General features: G+C 38.7%; 2 protein-coding genes across 2 annotated transcripts; both read left to right on the top strand.

The window, feature by feature from the left end:
• Nucleotides 1-9,653: 9,653 nt before the first annotated feature.
• On the top strand, nt 9,654-11,965 carry liat1 (ligand of ATE1). Its single transcript, XM_053477823.1, has 2 exons — nt 9,654-9,863; nt 11,576-11,965. The coding sequence occupies exons 1-2, from the start codon at nt 9,680-9,682 to the stop codon at nt 11,890-11,892; spliced, it is 501 nt and encodes a 166-aa protein (XP_053333798.1). The 5' UTR covers nt 9,654-9,679; the 3' UTR covers nt 11,893-11,965.
• A 6,255-nt stretch (nt 11,966-18,220) lies between these two features.
• On the top strand, nt 18,221-22,690 carry ccdc92bb (coiled-coil domain containing 92Bb). The gene is made up of 5 exons (XM_053479207.1): nt 18,221-18,307; nt 21,219-21,366; nt 21,489-21,536; nt 21,704-22,044; nt 22,137-22,690. The coding sequence occupies exons 1-5, from the start codon at nt 18,227-18,229 to the stop codon at nt 22,452-22,454; spliced, it is 936 nt and encodes a 311-aa protein (XP_053335182.1). The 5' UTR covers nt 18,221-18,226; the 3' UTR covers nt 22,455-22,690.
• Nucleotides 22,691-26,356: the final 3,666 nt, after the last annotated feature.

The following is a 26,356-nucleotide window of genomic DNA, read 5'->3' as shown; positions in this document are numbered from 1 at the left end:
TTGGAATTCCCTGAGCTTGCTGGGAGTACTCTTACTGGTATAGTAGTGACGAGGTGAATACAGAACACTTGTTGCATCTAAAACCTCAGGTTCCAGTTATGATCCCACCGATTACAATAATGTCATAACATTTGGAAAAGAAAAGACCTAGGGCTACAAATTTAATTATACACAATACAAATATATATATATATATATATATGAGAGATATATATCTCTGTATCCCCTCGACGGGAGCAGCCGAAAGACCGTCAACGACGTCTGAGACACATTTTTCCCCAAAATTCCTCCAAGATTACTTTGTCAAGTGTTTTCTCTTGACATTCCACCACCCGAGGGTGGGAAAGGTGTGTTCGTATTGTTTTATTGTTTATTCCGAGCCATGCTTTGATGTTGGAGCAAAATTCCTTTGTAGAACGCTAGTTTGGTCAACATTGTGCACAGAAGCCTTAGCTTTTCATCTTCCAACAATCCATGACAAGTCAAAGGCTAGTACACGCCACCCCAAGTTGTGTGGCCTGCTTGGTCTGGCCTGGGGATCTACAAATACAGAATAAGATAAAGCCTACCGGATTTAATCGAGGCGCCTCCGAACAGGCCGGTTTGGCTCACTAAATGAAGCTGAGAACTGGATTAGTGTTGATTAGAGAGACAACCATACAATGCTGTTTAGCTTGGATAGAGCAGATCTAACGTAAAGACATAAAACCATGATGAGAGTTTTAAAGATTTTTTTTAACGGGAATATTAAGAATCCTTTGGGAAGGGTGAAACTAAATGGAAAGTTGGAAAATCCATGTAATGCCCCAGCTGTGCAAAAGAGGAAAATGGATTATGCTGTCTGAGTGGGAGGGGCATAAGCCAATCACTGTCAAACAAGCTCCCAGACGCCAGTGATTGGCTATGTAGAACAGGGCAGAAATTAAAGACTGGGAGGAAAAACCTTTTTAATTTATATATACACATGTTTGCATTTAGGTGGTAAAATGTTGCAGTTCCTCAATAATCCTACAGGTGGTGCACTGTTAACTATTCACATGCTGGAAGACAGCACGGCGTCCCATCTGGCAGAAGCAAATTGTTTGTCTACAATTCTAGCGGAATGTAAAAAAATAAATAAATAAAGATGCCAAGAAAATCGCAATACAAATCGAATCGGTACCGAGGTATCGTGATGATATCGTATCGGCTGGTCTTTGGTGAGTTCCATCCGGTTATGAAAAAAATTCCACAGACTTTAAGGTCCATATACCATTGCGACATTTTGGGCATTGGTGCTTCAGTGGTAGGTTTCCCGCCTGCCATGTGGAACGCCCAGGTTTAATTCCCAGCCAATGCTTAAACCCCAGCCACTGGATGCGGTGCCCGGTCCCAAGCTTGAATAAAATGAGAGAGTTGCTGTACAGCAACAGCCGTTTCGGCTGAGCACAAATAATCACTATATTAAGAAAAAAATAAGGTTACTGTGCCAATCGTATTAGGGTGTAATGCAAGTGTGTCCTTGTAAAGTAAACACGGTGATCAGTAATTTAACAGCTGCTTAAATAAATCGTGGTTGTTTCCAGTTGTTTTTTTATCCTGATAGCTAATCATAGGCCACTTGTGGGTAGAAACTGGACTCGGTGAACGATGTGAAATCCGTCATCCGCTAGTTTGAAGCGAGACAGCCCTCGGAGCCGTGACTCACTCGCTCCATTTGCTCGTTTTATACATTTAGGCTGTCATTTCCTTGGTGATTGGGAATGTAATATCAAGTAGACGGTATTCAACCCCCCCCTCCCTCCCCCAACAAAAATCACCACGTGGCATTTTGGCCATTTTTAAGACTCCCAACACTTATGCTTATCAGCTATTATAGTCAAATCAAAGAAGAAAAAACTGTTTTACTTTGGTTTTTCATGTTTCTCGTAGGCAAGTGCTCCAGGATCGCCTCTCTCCCCGACCCAACTTGCATTCAGGAACAATTTGAGATCTCTTTATGAATGCAGCCCTCAGATCCCCTTTACACGCATCCGGAAGTATAACCATTGTGAGGAAAATGTCTTCTGAAATGTAGGCACACAGCGTTTCCAGTCACTCAATATGGCGTTGCATTAAGCATAACTGCGCTTATCATCTTACAGATGTTTTAAAGCCCTGAACAGCTGGATTTAATACTACAGGCGTAGTACGACTACAGGAAGGAGTCACTGTGCGAGCTTCCTTCTGCGAACAGAGAGTCGAGAATGCCTGGAGTTCTTGAGATTTCTCCCGCACATGTCAGAAATTCCTCACACGCTCCGCCTGTTCACCAGGGAATAGATTTTCCCTCTTTTTTTTTTCTTTCTTTCCTCTTTCCAGCATTATGGCACCTTCTTTCTTCACTACAGAGAATTTTCTTTCATTGCATTAATTCTCTTTTCCAAGCATGCAATATGTGTATCCAAGGATATTGTCTATAATCTATTCAGATTATTACAGTGCAATCCTTACGCGCCTTCTTTTTCGTTTCGACGTCACTCAGGCGCTTTAGCACATGACGGAAAAATAATAATAATAATAAGCCCGGTATGATGTGTCATGCCTGCGAAAGCACGTTCAATCCGTTCCATCTCTGAAGATAAATCAGATCTGCTGAATCATATTACTCCCACAACCAATGCTAGATCACCCCCCCTCCTTCCTCCTCCTCCTTCCCCCCTCCCCCCCCCAAAAAAAAACCTATTTCCTCCTCCTGCTAGTAATCTACGATTCTTTTGCTTTACTTTCTGTTTGGCGTCGTCACCCTTCCCCCCCTTCTTGCTCAAGCACAGACATCAATAATCAGGCAGACACAGGAACGCCACAGTACAAGATAAGCCTCTCTGCGTCAGCATGCCTGCCATACACGCCATCGTGCCTTTTTTTTTTTTTTTTTTATAACGAAACACTCAGCATTATAAAGACAGGCTGCATCCTAATCCGTCTTTGAGTCATAAATGTTCCAGGCTGACGAAAGCAAAAAGAAGGGAGATATAAATAAATAAATAAATAAATAAATAAATAAAAATACCATAACCACCTCGGCCAATAAATCACGTCCACTTTGTGAAATCGTTTATCGTGAACATTGAAATCTTAATCACGAACCAGTGTGATGCATCGGCTGGACCGGGTGTAGTAAGATCAATCAGATCAAAACGTCTGCATTAATTCCGTCCCCACTGTTCCTGTCACCGGTCAATCGATTGACGTATCGGTCGGTTGTGAACGAAACCCTGCAATGCGCGGATTGAAAAAGGAAACTTTTAGGCCATTGTATTAACATCCTAAACCGCTCTTGATTAACCTGAAATTGATTTTTATATCCTCAGCATGTATTTTTTTTTTTTTTTTATTATTCGTACTGTATAGAGCAGCATAGTGTCTCATTAAAAGGCGAGACATCACCCGGCCACACCCTGAACTGTGGCCTTGTGGCACTGCTGCCTGAGCGAAGGAGGCGGACGAAAGATAGGCAGCCAAAGGACATCGGCTTTGCCAGAGGCTGATTCGGGACGATGACAAGACAGAGTTCTGCGCTGCCGTGGCCTCTCCGAGGAAGGACGTGCAAATGCCCTGGCGAGACTGCGCTAGAGTCATTTAGGCGTAAAGTCAACATCCTGTTGCGTCACCAAAGGTGATATTTGTACACGCCTTTGTTCTGTTAAGCCTGTTAAGTTGGTCGCATTTAATGAGAACGTACTCAGATGGGTTAGGCAATTACAGCCTAACTCACCTCACTAGCCCTCATATGGTTCAGGGTGGGGCAACCCGAATGAGTGAGCGAGAACCGTCAACAGATTATCGCTATTGTAACTATTTTAAATGCGCGTCATCAATAAAAATCAATAGCGAATTTACACTGAACACACCCACACCTAACCGCTTTCTCATCTGGGTATTATTTAGAAGAAATATGTCACGGAGGGGGAAAAAAACAACATTCTAGGAATGTCTGAAAGCGTCATACGGAACGATACGCCACTTGGCGAGGTGTCTGAAGCGGAACAGGGCGTGGTCTTGGAACCAGAAATCTGCATGCTCGTTTTAAACGTTTAAGGCCCTAAGATCTGGGTGTGTACACGGTTTTGATTTTAGCAGGCCAAGCTTACAGGACATATTTTGGATTCTTGCCATCTCAAGGCTGATAAAAAAGAAGAAGAAGAAAAAATGTAATAAACAACCATAGAAGGACGTTCTTTAATGATAAGACATTTTTTAAGTGAATTTTAGCCTCTGATCAAAACCTAGGCATCTGTCAGGCTTTGGAAGGTCTCGTAAGTTTAAAACACCACCCAAGACTAGAGAGTTTATCCAACCTGTAGTGAGCAGGCGACATTTTCCATAGAGTGTGTGTGTGCGTGCGCGAGTGCGTATGTGCGTGCTGCAGTTTGAGCACAGAACTGAAAGCGAGCCACTGACAAAATGGCATTCCTCCTCCTCCTCCTCCTCCTCTTAGCTAACTGCTAGATGGAGAGAATTACATAAGGACACAGTGTGTTCATGCCTCTAAATCCAAATCAGGAAAACACTGCTAAGCACACAGACACTCTGGCAACCGGGCAGCACCGGTACAGTGTTACACCAATCCTGTTAGGGTGATTTGTGCCAACTAAGTTTGCCTTAATTACCATCCTCAGGTTCTGCTCGGTCATGACTCCATGTGTGTCCCATTACACCCTGATCTCAGAGCTCACAGTTGCTTAATATGTAGTTTGACCTCAGTGTTGTATTAACCGGACTGACTTCTAAAGGCTTGAACACAGGCAGTTAAAACACTTTTGCACCGCCTGGTCTACTGATCAGCCTTTTTTTTTGTTTTTTTAAGTTTGGACCCAGTGCCAGAGCCTGGATTATATAACAGACGCACGCGACTAAGATCAAAAGCAACAAAGTATCAAGCTTAATCATGATGATCAAAGTAATCTTGATGCCTTTGTAGCCTTTTTTCCTTTTTTTTTTAAACCAACGCCCCACCTCGAGCGAACCGATTCGGAGTCGATTCATTTCTTAGCCTTTTTTTTTTTTTTTTCCCTACACGCACTAAACCGAACGCGGCGCAGAATGTACACATGATCGCATCATATTAAAGAAACGTAAAAAAGTTTTTGTTATAATTGATATCTCACCTCCTCGGTAGGGAGAGAAAAGAAAGCCCAATCGTGTGCTCTGCGTCCTTCCCTCACTCGGCCGGTGTCTCTGATCAGCTGGCGAGAAGTGACGCGATTTGTAACAGCTGGCTCCTGCTGCTCCAACGTCAAAGGTTACGGATGACGATCGAGTTCCGTAGCTCTGACTCCAGCCAATAGCACGCGAGCATGGAGGCGGGATCAATCTCGGCCAGCCAATTGGAACGCGAGTTTTTGCCAACGACCGATCAGTCTCTGGCCAATCAGACGCGTGTGAAAGTTTCCGCACGCGAAAGTTCTTTAGGGAGAGGCGTCAAGGCCTCGAGATAAAGTCATTATTAATTATTAAAGTCATTATTAAACCAGGCTTTTATTTTACCTCAGATAATCCATATATATAGGGGAAATGGGAAGGGAAATCTTTAAGATATTTAATCTGGGGAGTTTGTCATTGGTATATACAACAATATAAAATGTATAATGACATAAATGAAAGTCTCTCTGGATGAAGGCGTCTGCCAAATGCTCTCACTTTGTCATCGTATATACCGCTTTATCCTGTACACAGGGTCGCGGGGGCCTGGGTCTTATCCCAGGAGACTTAGGAAGTTGGGGTACACCCTGGACAGAGTGCCAATCCATTGCAGGGCACACACACACACACACATGCTCATTCACATACTATGGGCAATTTGGGAACGTCAGTTAGTCTAATCTGCATGTCTTTGGACTGTAAGAGGAAATACTGTATGGATGAAATGGCACATATATGCATGATCACGTGTTTTTTTTTTTTTTTTGGTTGTTTTTGCTTGTTTCTATGATGAGTGTGATGCCGTTCCCATATTCTGGTAGTGGTAAAATTGACTCTTTATAAAAGTAATGATAGCTTTCATTCTACCTGACATATCCAAAAACTCAAATACACAGTTTGTATTCTGAAGCCTTCCCGTTAACACACACCGGCAGGGCTTCTATAGTATATAAGCTCTTTATAGAATTTTTTTATCATCATTCACCTATGCTAAACTGCCGGCACATATCTGTTAAGGGTTTTTATTTAATAACAACAACAACAATTACAATATTAAAAGAATAAAAGTATATAACTGTAATTCAGTATGTAAAAACTGAACTGAATTATACAATTAACTATCCACAGTTCAACAGAACCAAAAATAAGTTAAATATATACAGTATAAGCTAACTTAAACCATAACAATAGACAGAGTAAACCAACAAACAAATAAATAAATAACTTTAAAACGGGGAAAATAGAGAAAATAAACTAAAATGAGTAAATAAAATATGCACATTTTGTTTATTCTAATATATTTAAATAAATCATAATGAGGTAAAGGTATACATTTATAGGATTGTAACTTGACCTTTAAGCAAGCTGTATGTCTAAGAGCGTAGGAACATAATATTATGATAGTCAACAGTCCTTCCTACTGGGGAATAATGGTTAGTTGATCCACCATACATTTTGGACCAGTGCTCTCAAAATCCTGTTTAACTTCACTCATTACATCGCTAAAGATCTTTCAAAAAAATCTTTAATGTGATTGCAAACTAATTTTACAGTATTTGGGTCAGTAGGGCTGTTAACACGATATCATATAAATTATCATATCATAACCAGAAGTAACTGCAGTCTACTTTCTATAACCTTATTAATCTCAGTTAAGTACAGTACTCTGCAAAAGTCTTAGTCTCAGTAAATATCTTCATTACAAGGCATTCCAACAATGTCTTAAAAAAAAGGTTTCTACCATCAAAAAAATACTATTGCTGGTTTTACATAAAAAATCAATTCCTGTTCAGCTACTTTAAGCATAGTTTTAAAAGTACATTGTATGTGGTACTTATTAAAAAGGCCGTATACAGTATTAGGATTTTCTACAATATTAAATTTAATAAGATATAATGGCAGTGTTTCAAATTACACACTTCTGTATCTCCTTCTTTCTCTTTTCTCCAGGTGCCTGAACTTTGCCATGTAATCAATCCTGGGCCGGATCGGGGACATCCCCATCCAGAACTGTTTGGGGATAAATTTAGCCTGTCCCTTTGCCTTGGATTCCCTGCATCCATGTCTCCCCCCATCTCAGGCCCTAAATCATTTGGCAGCAATAGACAGTTCATATAGAGGATTATAGGAGTTTAGGCTTAAATTACTTTACTGGCCAGCAAAGTGTGCACATAAAGTGGAAACACAAACATACAACTCGTCTGATAAAAAAAAAAAAAGTGGAAACATTTATTACTGAAACTTTCTGTAATGACCCTGGGTAACACTCATATGATCTATGGGCAGACAGCTTCAAAAACACAGAATAAACAGTTTATGTCAGGTGCCTCCCTCACTCATCCATGTTACGTCTGATATGATATCTGGATCTATTTTATGCATATTTTGTGTGTTATATTAACTGTGCGCCTAACTGTAACCTTTCTAACTGTTGCTAAATTTGCTCTCCTGGCACATGTTACATTCCAACGATGTGCTTGGACCGATGGCTCTATTCTAAGTATAGGCTCAGTTTTCGACCCTTAATCAAGTGTTATGTCTAAGCACTTATCAGCATTCTTCACAAAGTGAAATGTCACTTGTCTGACAGAACACATATTATTTTGTGTTTATGTATTACCTAAATCATTTTTACTGTGAGGAAAATAAGTTGGATGGACAGACAGACAGACGGACAGATGAACAGACGTCCATATCATATATAAGTCTATACCGAATAAACAAATATAGAATATCAATGTGTAAAAGGGCTGCAGCTGGTTCAGAATGTTCTCCCAATGTCCTATATTTGACTTATATTTGGTCTGATTTGATCTGTACCAAAGAGGTACTTTACTGGGTTCCTGTCATATTTTGCCTCTTAAACTTTCTCTGAGAAAATATGATTCCCGACATTCAGAACTGTTTCAGCCCTGAGCACTGCCAAAAGAGATGGAATATATTGAAAATATGTTCTGCATCGAGGACACAGTGTTGACACAAAAGAGTACACCTTATGTAATTGGACTGAAATAAGATAAATCCGGTGTATAAATTTATCATTTTGTTCTTCAATTTTGTTACAGTATACTGTATGACAGAATGACAAGGAAAATGCTGCAATATATCTGTCTCCACTGGTCATCACTAAAGCCAAGTCCAAGGTCCCTCTGCCGTACGTCTCTGAGTGGAGGCAGGGATAAACTCCAAAGGTCCAACAAAACCAACAAAAATAAATTTCAAAAAACCTCCTCCTTTATTCTCCAAACTTTTGTTCAAGCTGTATTGTTTCTGTCTTCAGTTCTCCCCTATTTTATAAAGCCATTGACTGTACTGTATGTCTGACCTTTAAGGTGTTCAATGAGTTTCATATCTTATATATATATATATATATAAGGACAGATACTAGACGTAGCACTGATACTGACCTGAACGTATCTTTGATGCACATTTCATGCATATTACTTTTTGTGGATTTTTTTTCTTAATAGCAGCAAGAAAGAAGTTGGTTCAGAATGTGCATTTAATTGTAGTAGAGCTGCCATGCCTTAATTAATTCATTTTATTTTAGAAATATGCAAATGAAGGTCTTTGATCAGATTTAACACCTCAGGATGATTTATTGCATACTAGCAGCTCATTTTTGTCTTAGGCGACGGCGCCTACTGTAACACTCTGTGAAGGCATTCTACAGTAACAGTATGACATAAATGTATATGTTGATGCTGCCCACTGCCTATTTCTACAAACACCGCCTGCCCGACCAACAAAGTGAATTTCAGTTATTTATACAGTGTGTATATATAAAATCTAGTTGATCAAAAAATCAGTTAAGTCCAATTATAGACGAGACGGACAAACTGTATGGCATCATGTATATTTTATTTATAACATGCGTCTGCAATTGAGTAATTAAATTTTGCAATTCTAATTAAAACAGTGTTTATCAAGTAATCACGACTTTTGCGTTGTCCTACCAGTCTTTCTTTGTCAAAAAATTATAATATTCATAAGATCATGCTACACTTTTACTAAGTCCACTTTGTCTTGGACAAAACTTGTAATTATAATCTTTGGGGAAAAACAAAACTTTAAATCCCCAACTTTCCAGGAAGTAAAACCTCGAATGAAATCATTTATTAACAGTTTAATTGCAGTTACAGTTACAGGGCTACATGAAACATTAAGCTTCCTTCTTACTGTAGGTTACTGTAGTTATTGTGAACAGCTTCCTGCTGAAGGAGTCGGCGCATGCGCACATCCCCCAGGGTCGTTCAGCGCGAACAGCAGTGTGGGCGGGGCTCCGTTGCCATGGTGACGTTAAACACAGTGGCGTTCACCTGCGGTTTTCCCCGCTTTAAATCTGAACATTTCAAAATTATGGATATATATATTTACATATTACATTCTGTTTAGACAAAAACGGAAAGTTTTAAACACAGAATAGCATCTAACAATCTGTGCAAAACTTTTTTGTTAAAGTTATATTATTTTTTGTCGGATAAAACAGTAATGATGACGTGACATTGTGTGGATCATGGCATCTGCACCCGGGAAACTGCGTGATTATTACAGTACAGCTGCCTCGGGCAGTGCAGGAAAAGAGGGGAAGAAGAAAAAGAAGAAGAGAGGAAACACAGCTAAAGAGAAAAACAAATCTACAACTGAACAGCAAAAGAAAAGAGGACATCCTAGAACACCCTCTCATTATGATGATTCAGGTAGTGATTATTTGCTGTAATTTATTTTATTTATATACATTACTTTTATATTTATATTTCCATTACGGAGTCTGGAGTCGTAAAAAAAGTAACAGAATATATATTTCTTATAATTAAAGTGAATTTTATAGGGTGTGTGTAGGTTAAGTAACACCTGGATGTGTAAACCATGACTAAAATATTTATTTAGTAAAAACAATTTGTTTAATACTAACAAATAGAATTGAATTGGATTTTAATGTAATAAAACCCTATATATACTTGTAGCTATTACAAATTTACACTTTGTCACATATACAATTATACACAGTATGATATGCAGTGAAATGGGTGAATGACCGCTGATTATTCAAAAATTAAAAATACAGTTTTCAAATGTAAAAAAATATAGAAATATAAAAAAAAATTGAAAAAATATAGAAAACTTTTAGCTGTAAAAATTTACAATATGAACAAATTATAAAATAAAACATAATAAAAATGTAATTGGGATATAAAAATGCATGTCAAGCCATGAGCAAAAAAAATGTGCAGAATAATGTGTAAAAATCCAAGATCCCAGGTGTGAATATTATATTATTAATGTTTATACTATAAAAATAATAATTATTATATTAAAGAGAAAGAAGTATTAAAAACCAAAAACAAAACAGATTCTGGCAAGAAAAGTAGTAAAGTTCCATTAAACACCTTTCAATCCAGGTAGAGTTCACATAGGACAGCAGGTTGAAAGATGGAGATCATGGGATTTTTATGCACTTTGCAAAAAAATTGCATAAATTATTCTGTGTAATGCAAAGTTTCGGAACAAAAAACGTTTTTCTTTACTGTCACCAAACATATTTTATGTTTTATTTCACATGGATATTTCCTAAAGGGAAAAATTAAGATGTTTATGCTTGAAAAAATAAGGCAAACATATCTATCTTTACCATAAAATTATGATTTTAAGGGTTTGCAATTATAAATAAATAAATAAATGAATAAATAAATGAATAAATAAATTGAGGAAGGTCCTTACACTCACTTTTAGTCCTTGTCATTGAGTGTGTCTGTGTGAGTGGATGTCCTGTATATTAGTACAGACACATACAGATTTTGCATTTAAATTGTTTACTCATTTTGACCCCTGATGTCCAGCAGTAGCATAGTTTTTAGCGCTGTGGCTTCGCCCCCAGGGATTGAGGGTTCAATTCCTGTCTCTGTGTGTGTGGAGTTTGCATGTTGTCCCCGTGCTTGGTTGGTTTCCTCCGGGTACTCCGGTTTCCTCCCACAATGCAGATTAAGGTGAATTGGCGTTCCCAAATTGCCTGTTGTGTGTGTGTGTTCCCTGATTTGTACAGGATATGCGGTAAAGAAGATAAATAAGTGCATTTTGACCTCCAAGGTTCCCTTAGATATTCTTTTTTCCTGCTGGATATTTTTACAGGTAAGGTCTCGGTGCACCGACCTCCAGCACTTTTTAATTCAGTGAACATGCAAGAACAACTAAATGCTCAGCACATCAGTGCTACATTTTACATCTCAGTGCCTCGGGAAACCTCACCCATGCATAGGAGACATTCCTCTAAGAAACAATTTGGCTGTTAGAAAAGGATCAGTTACATTTAATCCTTTCGTGCGTAGCCATACAGCATATAGGTTAACTCTTTTGTGGTGGCGGATTAAGCTGAAACTCATCTGCCTTGCTTTATTGTTTTGGTGTGCTGTAGAGAAACCCCAGACGCAAGAGGCAACCAGCACGGAAACAAGCAGTGACCCGAACCATGCCAAAGGCCATACCAAAGAGAGGAGCGCAAGGAAGTGCCATAAAAACAAAACCACACAGAGTGCAGTGGAGGAAACCTCAGCTCCAGATAAACAGGATAATACAGAAGTGAACAGCCAAACCCAGGAGAGCCTGAGGTGGGAAGGGGTTCTGGATGATCCGGTTGCTGAAGCAGAGCGCCTGGAGGTCTACAGAGCTAACCGACGCAAACGCTACATGGCATTCAGACAGACGCTGTTAGAAAATGGAAAGGTTGCGTAAGGTTCTGAGTTGGAGATTAATAAACCGAGTGGAACCCGCAAAGCTGGTTCAGCAACCATTAAGTAGAATCTTATGTGGTCTTGGTTTTTGTTTGTATTTTTTTTACCAGTTTAGTAGCACATAAATATTCTTTTTTTTATTGTTTTTTTTTTTTTTTGTATACTATGGATGTACTGTATTCATTGCTGTATAAACTGCCAGCCATTGAGCAACGCCAAGTTTCCAGATCCAATCAGAAAGGAAGCACCAAACACCAGGTTCAATAAGACACTTTCATCTTTGCTGTTGTCTTCGTATATGAAATCATTGTTAATAATTCATCATGGATGTATTATTTATGGACACGGCAATTACTTGACACAGTTTGAAGATTTATATCCAGTGACCAGGAGCCAGAGCCATGAGAATGAAATTAGCCATGCTGTCTCGGAGGGAGGGACAGTAATTCTTCCTCCTAGTCAATCACAGAGACACTAGCCAATCATAGGGATTCGTCTGTTTGAATAATCCTTTATTAATACTTTACCGTCTTCCTGGTTGGTAGTTGTTGTGTGATAAAGCTAGCTGCTGAATAGGATTTGCCAATTTTAAGAGAAAAATAAGGAAAAGCCACACAGCCTAACATTTGTTTAAAAAAACACATCGGCATCCACAGAACCACCTGGAGTTCATTTACCTTTGAGAAATGCAGTACTGTTTCATACAATTCTGAAACTATACCTCAAATAAAGTTTGTACTACATCTTTTTTTCCTTACATACGTTGGGTCAGATTTTACTTCATAAATCATTGATGAATTTTAAAATTGCCATTTTACCTGTTTAACAAAAATTTGAGTTTGAGGCTTAGTAATGTCTGTGGACCTTTACAGGTTGGGTTTCCTCAGGGTTCTCCAGTTTCCTCTCACCTCTCAAACACACGCTATTCTTCATTTCTAGATATTAAAAATTGTACAAATGGGTTAAAACACATTTGGGCGGATGGTTGTAAGTGAAGTCAATTTAGATGTTTGCTTTCAACATATCTCTGTCCTATATGATTAGAGAACAGGGTTCAGTAATAATACTTCTTTTAGCCATGTGTGCTTCTCTAGCTAGCATTAGCAAAAGATCAAAAATCCTGTTTGCTCTGCTATATTTTGACAGATTTGAAAAGAAATGACAGATAATGGATATGCAAATCAGTATTCTTGTATTATATTCCCATCTTTAGAGCTGATTGACTCACTAAAAGATTTACTAGCCAGTGTTTGCTAATGAAATCATTGCTAACTTCATGTGAACTTCCTGTTTTTGTGAAACAGCACTTCCAAGAATTTGGGAATTATCCTTTTCTCCAGATGTCTTCAATCAGTCAGCCGCTCAGACAGTTTCCTTAATTCTCTTTAATCTTTTTTTTTTTTTGTAAGAATCTGACCATTCCTACCAGTTATCTGGTTAATCCGTAACCGTACTGTAGCTGTGTAGCCGATCTACCACACTGAGAGTACCTTAAACAATTGTAGGAAAATATTCTTCATATTTGGTGTGAAATGCTTGCGTGAGTTTTTTTAATTAGACGATCCAGAAAAGTCAATGTAATGTTCAGCAGTGTCCCTGATGTGAACCTACAGGGTATTTGACTACTTTTCGCAAATATGTCTGTGTCTCCGTCAATTCAAACTCAAATTCAAATAAACCCTGATGACCTCAAAGGAGAGATTTTAATATTCATGACAACATACAAAGAATGTAAAGACATAACACCCTGATTACACAGTGGCTTCAGAAGGGCCACAGGTGGTGTCTGTAGAAAAAGAAAACGTCTTGACGTGTCTGATCTTGGTACCTTTTGCCAGCTGTAGCCTCCAACTGTTACTGGAGAACAGGACTGGAAAGCAATATTATCCTCTGTAGCCCATCTGCTTTAATGAGGTTCAATATAAGATGCTTTTCTCCTTATCATGGCTGTAAAAAGCAGTTGTTTGAGTTACAATAGCCCTCCTGTCGCCTCAAGGAAATCTAATAACCCCCATTTTACATTATTCCCCTATGATAGAACACCTATTATGTTTCAGTACTTACTTATTTTATTCATTTTCATTTATTAAACATGCCACCATCCACAGCAACATGATCTTAGTTTAGAAAATCCATAGAAAGTGTTTATTCCAGAATAAAATTCTTCATGTTAGATTAATCTTCTTTGTGAATAAAGTCCCAGAAATCCAGGGTTGAATGCTTCATCTTCACTCTGCTTGTATGATAAATAGAGAGAACATTTTAAGTCAGCACCTTTTATATGAATATGTATTTCGAGTTCTCACCCCCTACTGGAATAACAGTACAAGTCATGTCTGGATCTCAACACATCCTGTTCTTCAGGCTCTTAGAAAAAGAAGATGAAGAAAATTAAAAAGACTTTACATTTATCTTGGAGTTTAAAAAGGGAAAATTAATTAATTTGTTAAACTCTATCTGATTGACTGATGATACACAATCGCACATAATAAAGGTTTGGATTATATACAGGATCATCATATTGATGCTCAATGTTGCTCAGCCATTAAAGATATGCTAATATTCACCTTTTAACAGAAAACAAGAAAAGATTAACAGTTACAAATCTTATCTTTGATGGTATTCTGCATTAATGCCTATAATAGAGCAATTGGTAAGAATGTGTGCCTACTTGACACTAGAGGGCGTGGTAATGCTAAGATTTCAACCAGGTTTTTGGAAAAGCAAAAGGGTTTGTTAAAAAAAATTATAATAATAATTTCAGGTAAAGTAAAATGAATAAAATAAAACAAAGGTATGCAACACTTTTTAGCATTTCTATGTCTGTGTAGTACTATATGCTGACTGTCCAGTTTATTAGGAACACCTGTAGACCTGCAAATTTATGCAGCTATTCAATCAGGCAATCATTTAATCAGGCGAGAATCATAGACGAAATCATAATAACAATATTATTATTATTATTATTATTATTATTATTATTATTTTGGTAAACTGCTGAACTGAATTATTTTTAAAATTAGCCTAACCTCCCTTAATATAGCCTAACCTCTTCTAAAATATTTTAAAGTAATGTTCTATTTTGGTCAACTTTATAAGAGAGTTGTATAGGTGTCCTTTTGACTCTCCTTGTCTGTCAAGCAACTTAACAAAATTCATGGTTTTACTCACTCATCACTCACTCACTCATAGTCTATACCACTTTATCATGTATACAGGATCAAATACAACCACCAAATCAATATATGCAAAAGTGGATTGGGACATAATTTTGTTTGAATGTTAGAGGTCAGAAGCTAATTTAACCCTGTCATATTTGTTTATTTCGTCGAGTGTAATAACAAACCAGCAATCAGGTCACGAAAAGCAGTTTATTAAATGCATATTCGATATCAGATTACATAACATAACATGAAGACTGGAAATGGATTTAGTTTTTAACTTCATTCTATAATATATTTGTTAGATTTTAAAAATTGTCTAACTTTGTTTAACAATAACTTAAGAAAAATAAACTTAGTAAAACTCAAAAAACATCTGATGGCTATTTAATTTTTAGGAGAATGTGCAGTAAGTACAAACTTTGTAATCATATAAAGTAGTCAGTGAATGCTGAGAAACACCTACATAGAACTGCATTACTAGTTCATTTTTAAGCAGCACCCCGCTCAGTGCACTGCATGACTCAAAGAACAATGAAGGCTGAATTTTTATTTACTTTGCCATTCATTCCATGTCATTTTCACTTTGCCCTACACTATGCCTGTCTATGATCCTGAATAGGATCTGGATAGGTCGGTCACCTATCATGGGTATCTGTTTGCTCAAGGGGCCAACAGTGGCGATTTGGTGGTGGTGGGGTTTGAACCTGACTACCCCTGCTTAGATCTATATATCTACTGTATATACATCATAGAACAAATAATGTTAATAAATGTTTCAGTATATTTTGCATTAATGAATCTAAAATACGCCCGGTGATGGATTGGCACTCTGAGGCTCAGTGTGTACCCCACCTCATGCCCTAAGTGTCCTGGGATAGGCTACAGGCCCCCCATGACCCTGTATACAGAATAAAGCGGTATAGATGATGAGTGAATGAGTAAGAATCTAAATGATCTCTGGCAAAGTAAGAACTATAATAGATAGTAATATATATCTTCATATAAACCAAGTTAATAAGTAGTTTTTTGTAGTTAACTTAATATATAGTATTTAGCAGAAAGAACCATAAACCATGTTGCCCCCCCCCCCCCCCTTATTTAACAGGTAGAATAAAAGTGTATTAAGTGTACAAATGTGCAGGTATTGAGAACAGTGTACCACTACTATTGGGAATATTAGAACCGTTCACACTGATTATATAGAATATATGTCACACTTTTAGGTTGTTGATTTGACTTATCATTGTGTTACTTTCTACAGTTCATATAATATTCTGTACCAGTTTTGGCACACTATATGGCAAAACGTTTGTGTACCCCTGACCTTCACACCACCCATTTGTAGTTCTTTTCCAGATGCCACAAAGTTTGAAGCACATAATAAGCCTTATGATTAGCCCAAACCTGTCCACCATAAGAATATCCATGTGCAGAAAGTGAAAGAACCCGAGTGTTTTGCAGTTTGACCAAACTGAACACCTTTGGGACTAACTGGAAGACCAACTGCATCCCAAACATCATCACTGACTGATGCTCTTGTGGTTGCTCACAACCAGGCTCCAAAATCTAGTAGACAGCCTTCCCAGAAAAGTGAAGTTTATTATAAGGAGACAATCAACAAGCATACAGTAAATGTGTGTCAAGGCCATATATCCTAGTGTACTCCTGTAGGAATTTTTTTTTTTTTGAGAATAAAATAAGTACAGTATTAATTTTCTTATTAAACTTCTGCTGCTTCAGTGTTTTTATATTTTTTCTTTGATGTTACTATGGTATACCGAAGTATAACTACAAGCATATCTGGAAGTTAAGTCATGTCAACTGGACTTCTTCCTAGTTCCATAGAAACTCATCCAAGTAGCTTCTTCAGTCTAAGGTAAGTTGGAACGTTCCTTGTATTTCAGTCCTCCAAGGTCAAAGAATCCTGCCCTACCTGAAAAGCCTTGTTAGGTGAACAATAGGGACCACTGAGAGCCACCATCCATCCTGTGTCCTGCCTAATTTTGCCTAAGAACACAGCCATGAATAAATATGGTACAAAAACATCCTCTGAGAGCAACCTCTCTCAAACACCCAAGAACAGTTTGGTGACAAACAATGCCTTTTCCAGCATGATGTAGTGCCTTTGCCATAAAGCAAAGGTGATAACTACGTGACTGGGAGACAAACGAGACATCAAAACTTTGGGTCCATGTCCAGGAAACTTCACAGACCTTAATCTCATTAAGAAGTCGTGGTCAATCCTCAAGAAGTGGATTGACCATAAAAACTCACAAATTCTGAAAACCTCCTAAGCATACATTAAAATTAAAATTAAAATTTAATTTGTCACATACACAGTACAATATGCAGGGAAATGCTTATACGACTGCCCGTGACTTTAAAACTTTCGAAACAAATAACAAGAAACAAGAAATAAATGGTTGAAACTATAAGAAAATAGAACAAAATATATACATTTTCAAAAAATATATCAAAGGAGAAATAAAAGGATGGCCCAAAGGTTGATTGACAGCATGTTAACGCGAATTGCAGAATGACACTGGAAATATTGACTCTTTGCATAAACTTAATGTAAAAGCCTTTGAAACTAATGAAATGATTGTAATTATACTTCAGTATAACATCTGACCAAAAAAAAAAGGCCTAAAAACACTAAAGCGGCAGACAATGAAAATTAATAGCCTATTTGTTTCATTCTCAAAAAAATTTTGGCATAATAAATCAAAATCTAGCTACTGTAGTGTATATGAGTAAACAAAACATTATGAGTGTATTACATTTCTTTTGTTTCTTAGTGTACTATGATGTAATTGCTGGAGTCTTTCAGTGACAACAGCGACCACTAGGGAGCACTCTGTCCCTGTCCATGGTGCTGAAAAAAGGACAGGGACATCGTAACCGGGGGGGAGGAGGAGGGGGGGGGGTGGCATAACATAACATAACATTATAGAATTCTGGGTCTGTCTATACTGTATCTCTGCATAAGCTCTTCTCCTATCCAGCACTTATTCTGCATCCTTTCGAGAATCAACAGCTGTGCGAGTCGGAAAGAGGAAACCGATGCGACGCAGTTGATCAGCGTCCTGTAGTTACACGGTGAGATCAGATCAGATCGGGTCGGATCGGATCGGGTCAGGTCAGGTCAGGTCCATCTCATTGGCTGAATGAATGTCGGATGTTGGACAGCATGGCACCGAGCAGGACAACCTTCCCTCCCCGGGCTGTGATGGAGGAGAGAGCCGCCTGATCGTGAGTAACCTCGCTTACTGCGCGCGCTTTTATCAAAATTGACACACAGATGTGCGCAGATGTTCTACTCTGTAAACGGCTCTTGATTATTGCGCCAGTTCTGGTTGTAGTGTAAACTTTGATCAACTCGCCTGGTATAAAGCAGCACCCTGTTAGAGATTACATCATCATCGTCATCATCATCATCATTCAGCTCGGTTACACACACACACACACACACACACACTGTTGTGTATCCTGCAGCATCGCCATGCAGGCATGAGAAATGTCAGGTCGGAGATCATAACCACATCAACACTGAGAGGACAATGAGCCAGACTGTGTCAGCCATTTCATTTACTGGGTCTGAGTAAAGGACAAAAGAAAAGGTCAGATAGGGAGGTTTACAGCTGACCCAGGTGCTTGCGCAGTTCATATTCTTTTTATCAGCTAGTTCCGGATGTTAACCTTTATTAAGGGAAATTTCACACGGCTGACCTGAAAGCACAAGGTTGAAACAGTTACAAACACATCACCGCCGGTTCTTAAAATAGAAACTGTCATTTACTGTATTGCTGTTATAGAGGAATTCCCATAATAAATGATGCATTGCACCATGGAGACTTTCGTGGTCCGCTCTGATATTCCAGCTTTTTGATTTGGTTAAATTGGAATCTCCCTGGTGAGATATTTCCCAGGTTTGTCCCTCATGCTTTGTAGATTTCCTTCATGTACTCCGTGAGTCTAAAGAAAAGGGCTAATTGGTGTTTCCACACATTATGAGTGAATGTTATTACTACCTGGTGTAATAGTTATTTGTTTACAGTGTTGCCTTTGATAGATGTTTCTAGTTTGTTTTAAGTAGCCGGTGCTACTGGATCCATTTATTTTGGTCCTTACATGAAGCTAAACCTGAATCTTTAAAAACCTTTTTAGAATTGTGCTGTATGGTATTTTTTCAGCATTTTTTTTTCATGCTTTGTGGGTTTCTTACATGTACTCCAGAAGTTTAAATCCATCTGTTGTGGGCTAATTGGAAATGAACTAAGGATTAAAAAAAAAAAGGTCAAATAGGGAGGTTTACAACTGACCGAGGTGCTTGCATAATTCATATTAACAGTTACAATTACTGTAGATCATTACCAGTTCTCTAAAGGAATCTTGTAATTTTATTGCTTCTATAGAGGAATTCCTAAAATGATGCATTGCACCATGGCGACTTTTGTGGTCCACTCTGATATTCCAGGTGGTTTGGTCAAACTGAAAGCTACCTGGTGAGATATTTCTCAGCTCTGTTCCTCATGTTTTGAAGATTTCCTTCAGGTACTCCAGTAGTCCAAAGATGTGGGCTAATCGGTGTTTCCACGCATTATAAGCGGTATTGAGATCGAATACTACCAGGTGTAATTGGGTTATTGTGTCCTAAATAACTTGTTTAGAGTGTAGCCTTTGGTAGACATTACCAGCAGGCAAAGATGGTCTACCAGTTTTTTTAAGCAGCCTTCCCTGATCCTAAACCTCAATAAAAACTATTAAAGTTTTTACAATTGTGCTGTAGGTATTTAACGGTCCACTCGGATGATCCATCTTCTTGATTTGATCAAACTGGAAGCTAATTAGTGAGAGATTTTCCAGCATTGTGCACAGTTCATATAAACAGTTACAAATGGATTATCACCAGATTCTAAATGGAAACTGTCATTTATGCTGTTATAGAGGAATTCCCAGTATGATGCATTGCACCATGCATTGCACTTACTTTTGTGCTCCATTCTAATGATCCAGATTTTTTATTTGGTTAAACTGGAAGCTCCCTGGAGAGATATTTCCCAGCCCTGTTCCTCATGCTTTGTAGATTTCCTTCAGGTACTTCAGTGGTCTAAAGATGTGGGCTAATTGGTGTTTCCATGCATTATGAGTAAATGTTATTACTACCTGGTGTAATAGTAACTTGTTAACAGTGTTGCTTTGATAGATGTTACTAGCTGGCAATGATGGCCTACCAGTTTGCTGTCGAGATGATTGCTGTGGGCTCATTGGTGTTTCCACACAATGTGAGTGCCATTGAGAACTAATAAATGTTATTATTAACTGGTGTAATTGGTGTAACTCATGAATAACTTGTTTAAAGTGTAGCATTTGGAAGATATTACTAGCTGGGGAAGATGGCCTACCAGTTTGTTTTTAGTGTGGGTGCTACTGGATTCATCCTTTCCCCCCCTTTTTGCGCTGTACAGTATTTGGTTGATTTGGTGAAATATTTTCCATCATTCTTCCATATGTCCTATGGATGGATGAATGGATGGAATGTTGCCCATGCTTTGTGGTTTTATTCCAGGTATTCCAGTAGTCCATAGACGTAGATTGTAGGCTAATTAGTGTTGCCAAATTGCCCAGAGTGTGGTGTTAGAGTGCATGTGTGTGTGTGTGTGTGTTTATGTGTGTGTAATAGTTTGGCACCACATCCAGGGTGTCCCCTGCCTTATGCCCTGAGTTTCCTTGGATAAGATCCAGGGCACCCATGACCCTGAACGGAAGGTTGTATTGAGAACTGAATGTTCTTATTAACTGGTATAATTGTGTTATTGTTTCATAAATTTCCTGTTTACAATGTAGCACTTGGTATCTCTGAGTAGCTGGCAAAGATAGTCTACCAGTTTGTTTTTAATAGCTGGGAACTACTGGATCTGTCCCTTCTTAGATACTAAACCTAAGTCCTAACAGAACACTTAGTGCTTGGAGTTTCTTATCACCTCACAGCAGCAGTCATAACATTTGTGCATCATACAGAAAGCATGCACGCTCATAAAGTCAACATGGACCTTAACATAACATCTGTTCAGAGATATAGATCCTTATAGAAGCAAAAAGCACATACTCTACACATACTTCTGGATTTTGTACATTGAGTTCCTTTTTTTGCTCAATACAGCACGCGTGTTTTGTGTCCATGGATACCGGCACCCTCACCCAACAGGTAGCGAGTGTCGAGCGAAACATCGCATTCTTGCAAAAGGAGCATCAGGTCCTCCTGACTGGCCTGCGCCTGGAGATCCGTCACCTAAAGAAGAGATGTAACGGTCTGTCACCTTCTGTTATAGAAGTCACTGTCTGGGACAGATTTACCTAAAATAGAACACCCGCACTCTGCACAGCTGTTTGTTAATGTTAAATGATCAAACTTTCTCATTTTTCATCATAGATCTGAGTTGTGAACTGAGCAAAAGGTCTCCTGCAAGAAACAGAGATGGTAACGGTTCTACTTTGGCTACCTTTCATATAATGCCATGTACATTCATACAGTACCTCTTATAGGAAATGTTTAGGTTAATATTATTATAATTTTTTTTATTTTAACTTTATTATGATGAGTTTTTCAAAACACTGCTGTTAGACAAAGCTCTGTGTGTTCCTCAGACATAGAAGCTGAGAAGGAGTTTCTGCGGGCTCGGTTATTGCAGACAGAGCATCATCTCGCTGAACAGGAGTGCTCGCAGGGAGAGCTGAAAGCCAAGCTCCGGCACAAGGGGGAGCAAGCTGGTGCTCTGCAGGTGCGACTTCGAGATGAGGAGCGCCGCTTTTTGGAGGAGCTGAAGCGGCGCAGTCATAAGATCACGGCACTTAGCCGCGATCTCCGCAAGCAGACCGACATCGCTGCTCAGCTCACTTTCCAACTACATTCAGCACGCTTCCGCCTCTACCACCAAGCAGAGGACGAAGACAAGGAGGAGGAGGAGAAAGGTGAAAAAGATGAGAAGGTAAGCAACATGAAGGCATCTAGAAGGTAAGCAACAAAGATGTCTAGATGGGTGTTTAGTCCAACCTGTAAGTCATTCTATGTATTTCACAGGGTCCAGGCTGTTTGTCAAGCCCTCCACAGGCCTCAACAGCCAGAGCAGAAACCAGACATCGCAGCCACTGTTCGGCAAGATTGCGAAGGTCAGAACGAGTGAGGGAATGCGTGCCACAAGAACGCATACTGGGCCCGGAGAAGCCACGCCCAATGCCAGACCCTGCGCTCTTCTTGTATCCCTTCAAACACAGGCTCCTCCCTTTACACATATCACTGGGAGGGCACTGTGGGGAAGGGGATTCACAAAGGCGGATGGGTAGACTGTCTACCCGAGTGATGAGAAAGGATGCCAGACCAGAGACGACAGATTTATAGTGGAATAGAGACTGATCCGTTACACTTTAGCTCAGTTGTATAATCTTTTACTGATAAAGAGCATATAGAGCAACCTAGCAACTTACATCTTACTGCACCTTTTCTGCGCATTTGAGCAGTGTCAACGCATCCATAGGGGCAGGTACGGCTGAGCTCCACTGTTTATAGCAACAAAATGTTAAGCCCTCATTCACAACTTGATATTTCGAATTTATTAGAAAAAGTGTCTAATATTTATTCAAAATATGCTTCTTAGAGCTATAGAGTTATTATGGCGCTTAGTGGACAAAATGGGAACTGCATCAAGCACAAATAGAAATGAAAGCCCACTAGGGCAGGTATCATGCTGCCCCATGCTCACCATGTGAAGATTTTGAGTGAAGAAGGACCAGCAGACAGGATAGTTAATGGCAGGGTTGCCAGGGTAATGATTTATTTATTAATTATTTAGAAATTATTAAAGATTCATTTATATATTTGTAATTATAAAACAGTTTGTTCTGACTAAGTAATCTGATTGGACGAGAGGCATTCCACAAGTGGTTCTAATGGACGGGAACAGCACTGGGATGTTTAACTATATCGCTTCATATCCCAGGTGTTCTAATTATCATGCTAACTCTTAAATGCAGGATGGGTGAAAGTCTGTACAGTTCACCATACTGGGGAGAGAGCAGATACCCACATTCAAAACCAGTCACGGGTGCACTTTTACTTGATCTAATGGTTGCTTTTAATTTATACCGAATTGCCTCTGTCTCATCTCATCATCTATACCGCTTAATCTTGTATACAGGGTAGCGGGGATCCTTTCTCGAGAGACTAAAGAGCATGAAGTTGGGTACAGGATGCCAATCCATCGCTAATTCACACTCATTCCCACTCTACGGGCAATTTGGGTATGCCAATTAGCCTAATCTGCATGCCTTTGTGGGATTGTGGGAGCTAACCGGTGTACCTGGAAGAAGCACACCAAGCACAGGAAGAACACGCGAACTCCATGCACACAGAGGCGGCTATCGAACCTGGGGGGGGAACAAATCCAGACCCTGAAGGTGCAAGGCGTCAGTGCTAACCACTAAGCCACCGTGCCGCTTGAATTGCCTTCTTTTTTAAAAATTATTATTAATTACAGTATGCCTAGGAGTGAGCTACAAAGCTAACTAGCTTCTGACAAAATGCTGAATCTCAAGGGCACTACTTGGTGGGTTGAGGAAGCGATTGTACACCCATCCATCTTTCTATTTAATGCTATTTGGGATTCAACCCCGGACTGAAGCTGCTATTCTAAAGTTATGTCTTGGTTAAGCAAGATAACCAGTTAAATAAACAAACAATTGATAATATATTGATAATAAATAGTGTTTGTAGACCTGTTGTATGAAAGCAAGAATACGTAATTGGAGGACAATAAGAGCACATTTCATGGCACATAATCAGCATTAAAACTAAATAACTACATGAAAGAAAAGCAGGGTGAAAGCACAGACAGTGTGTCTATGGGCTACAGAACCATTTTAATAGTAAAAATCAGGGGGAAAAGGATATTTATTGAATTATAGGCCTAATGTTTGTAAAACCTGGCAACCCTTAATGAGATAAACCTCTCCTGTTGAACAAAGGGACATATAGACAGTATACTAGATGACTGTATATCATCGACTCGTACCTGCCTCCTACTACTCTAAAAAAGTCACTAGATATTAGACTATAGCATGAGTCAAGTGTGATAGCCTCTCAACGTCGTATTGCCTGGGGTAACGTCCTTTATTAAAGTAGTCGTGCAGCACCAAACCCTATGATCACCGCGCTGCGTTTGCGCTCTGTTGGGGTGGTGACACTGGCTCCATTGACCTTTCTCTAGTAAAGTGATGTTTAACCAAGAAGAAACCTAGAGAATGTGAAGTAGTTAATGCTCTCTTCCAGGTGTTCAGCTGTTCAATGTTGTCGACATGCATTTGGTTCTCGTCTCAGTGAAGTAGCAGAAGGTCGCGCTCTCTATTTCTCAGGCTGTTGTGAGTGAAAATTGTGTCCAGTTAACATCAGAAGATCAATCTGGATCTGTAAAACTGTTGATTATAGCAAAAGTATTCGCCCACAGATGACACAGACACTACAAACGACCAAATGTTCAAAGTTTTTGCTTTGTTTTTTCGATTAGCCAGCTACTAAAGCTACACTTAGAGCTTGGATACCCGAACGATCATATACAACAAATGAGATTAATGTATAAGACACACAAATAAAAATAATATTTATGTTAACTAAATGGTTTTCTTGGCTCTTATTATAATTAAGCCATAGCATCAGCTAAACAATCGTGAATGACATCATCCTGGTCTGGCGCTGTCTGGAAGTTTGCACTGAGCAAACGGCCTCATTACTGACAGACGGCGTTGCAAGGTATGCGTTTTTTAAAAATGCTGCAGTGGTGTGGTTTTTTTCTATGGGATTGTTGCTGATATTTATTTTTGTGTCATCAGTGGTTTGCACGCTGGATTAAATGCTTTTTTTTTAAAAGGAGTCATGTAAATTTATTACATAAATAGTCTATTATGTAAAAAATATATATAAGTTTAGCATGTACTGTAAATGAATAACTATTTCAGGTTTGATAAGTAAAACAATATTGCAACTTTTGATGAGCTGGACATTATTAAGATGAGAGACTTCATTGTTCTTATTGAATTTTAATAGATTTTTATTCATTGCAATTTTTTTTCTCGGTTATCTAATGCGCTTAATCTTATTCTACTGTTCCCATCGTTATATTTAGGGTTTTTTTCTCACTTATTCAGATTTGTAAATTGAAGATATTACTTTTTCTACAAGTATCAATAAACAAATACCCATCAGATATTTTTCCTTTAAAAACTCCCAAGATGAAACATAAACATTTTCTATTTTCTGAAAAGTATTTCACGTAAAAAAAAAAAAGAGAGAGAATACAGGAAAAGTACAGTACATAGTTAAAAACTTGACAGCTTGTTTGGTAAATATGATAAATGTACAGTAAGTTTACAGAGGTGGACAAAGTACACAAATCCTGTACATGAGTAAAAGTAGAGATACTAAGGTAAGATATTACTTAAGCTTCCATTTCACGGAAGGAAGGCAAATCAAGCGATTACACATAATAGTTTGTTTCAAATACTACACACCACTGTGGTTATTTAATGCTACGCCCTGTAGAAATGTAGTGAAGTAGAAAGTACAGCTATTTGTTGTAGGATGCAGTGGAGAAAAAGTAAAAAGTGTCCATTTACAAAACTACTCATGCAAAGTATGAAAACTTTACTTAATATGGTAAAGAAGTAAATGTACTATAAAATGAAGACTACAGTAAACAGTGGCCAAAAGTATACGGGCATCTGACTATCTGGTATCTGGTATACGGGCACCTGACTCCTGCTGTACTCTGTGGCACTGCAGATTTTCCAGCATGGAAATGCTCCTGTGCACAAATCAAGCTCCATTAAGACATGATGTATTTATGTTGGTCCGGAAGAACTCAAGTGCCTTGCACAGATTCTCCATCCCAAGGTCTAAAGCCAGAGCTCCCTAATGCTTTGGTAGATGAATAAACACAAATCGACCAAGCCACGCTCCGAAATCTAGTAGGAAGAAAATAGTGGAGCGCATTATACCGGGAAAAGGGGAGCAAATCTGGAAAGAGATAATAAACAAGCACACATGTTTAATAGTGTACATGGCCAATTGAATACAATTTCATGATGGTTTTAATTCTTTTTTTCATTTAGTGGAAGGTTTCATTACATAGAGGTGACCTGGTCTGCCTGAAGACAATTAAAAAGATCATTTTTATGACATACGGTACTGTACTATAGTCAGAGACAAATATTTTCAAGGTGCATTAGTACTGTTGACCCACATCTTCAGGG

This window comes from Clarias gariepinus, chromosome 19, assembly GCF_024256425.1.
Source record: "Clarias gariepinus isolate MV-2021 ecotype Netherlands chromosome 19, CGAR_prim_01v2, whole genome shotgun sequence".
NCBI classification, from domain to species: domain Eukaryota; kingdom Metazoa; phylum Chordata; class Actinopteri; order Siluriformes; family Clariidae; genus Clarias; species Clarias gariepinus.
The sequence above is the reverse complement of the archived record's forward strand: the minus strand, read 5'-3'. Positions and strand labels throughout refer to the sequence as shown.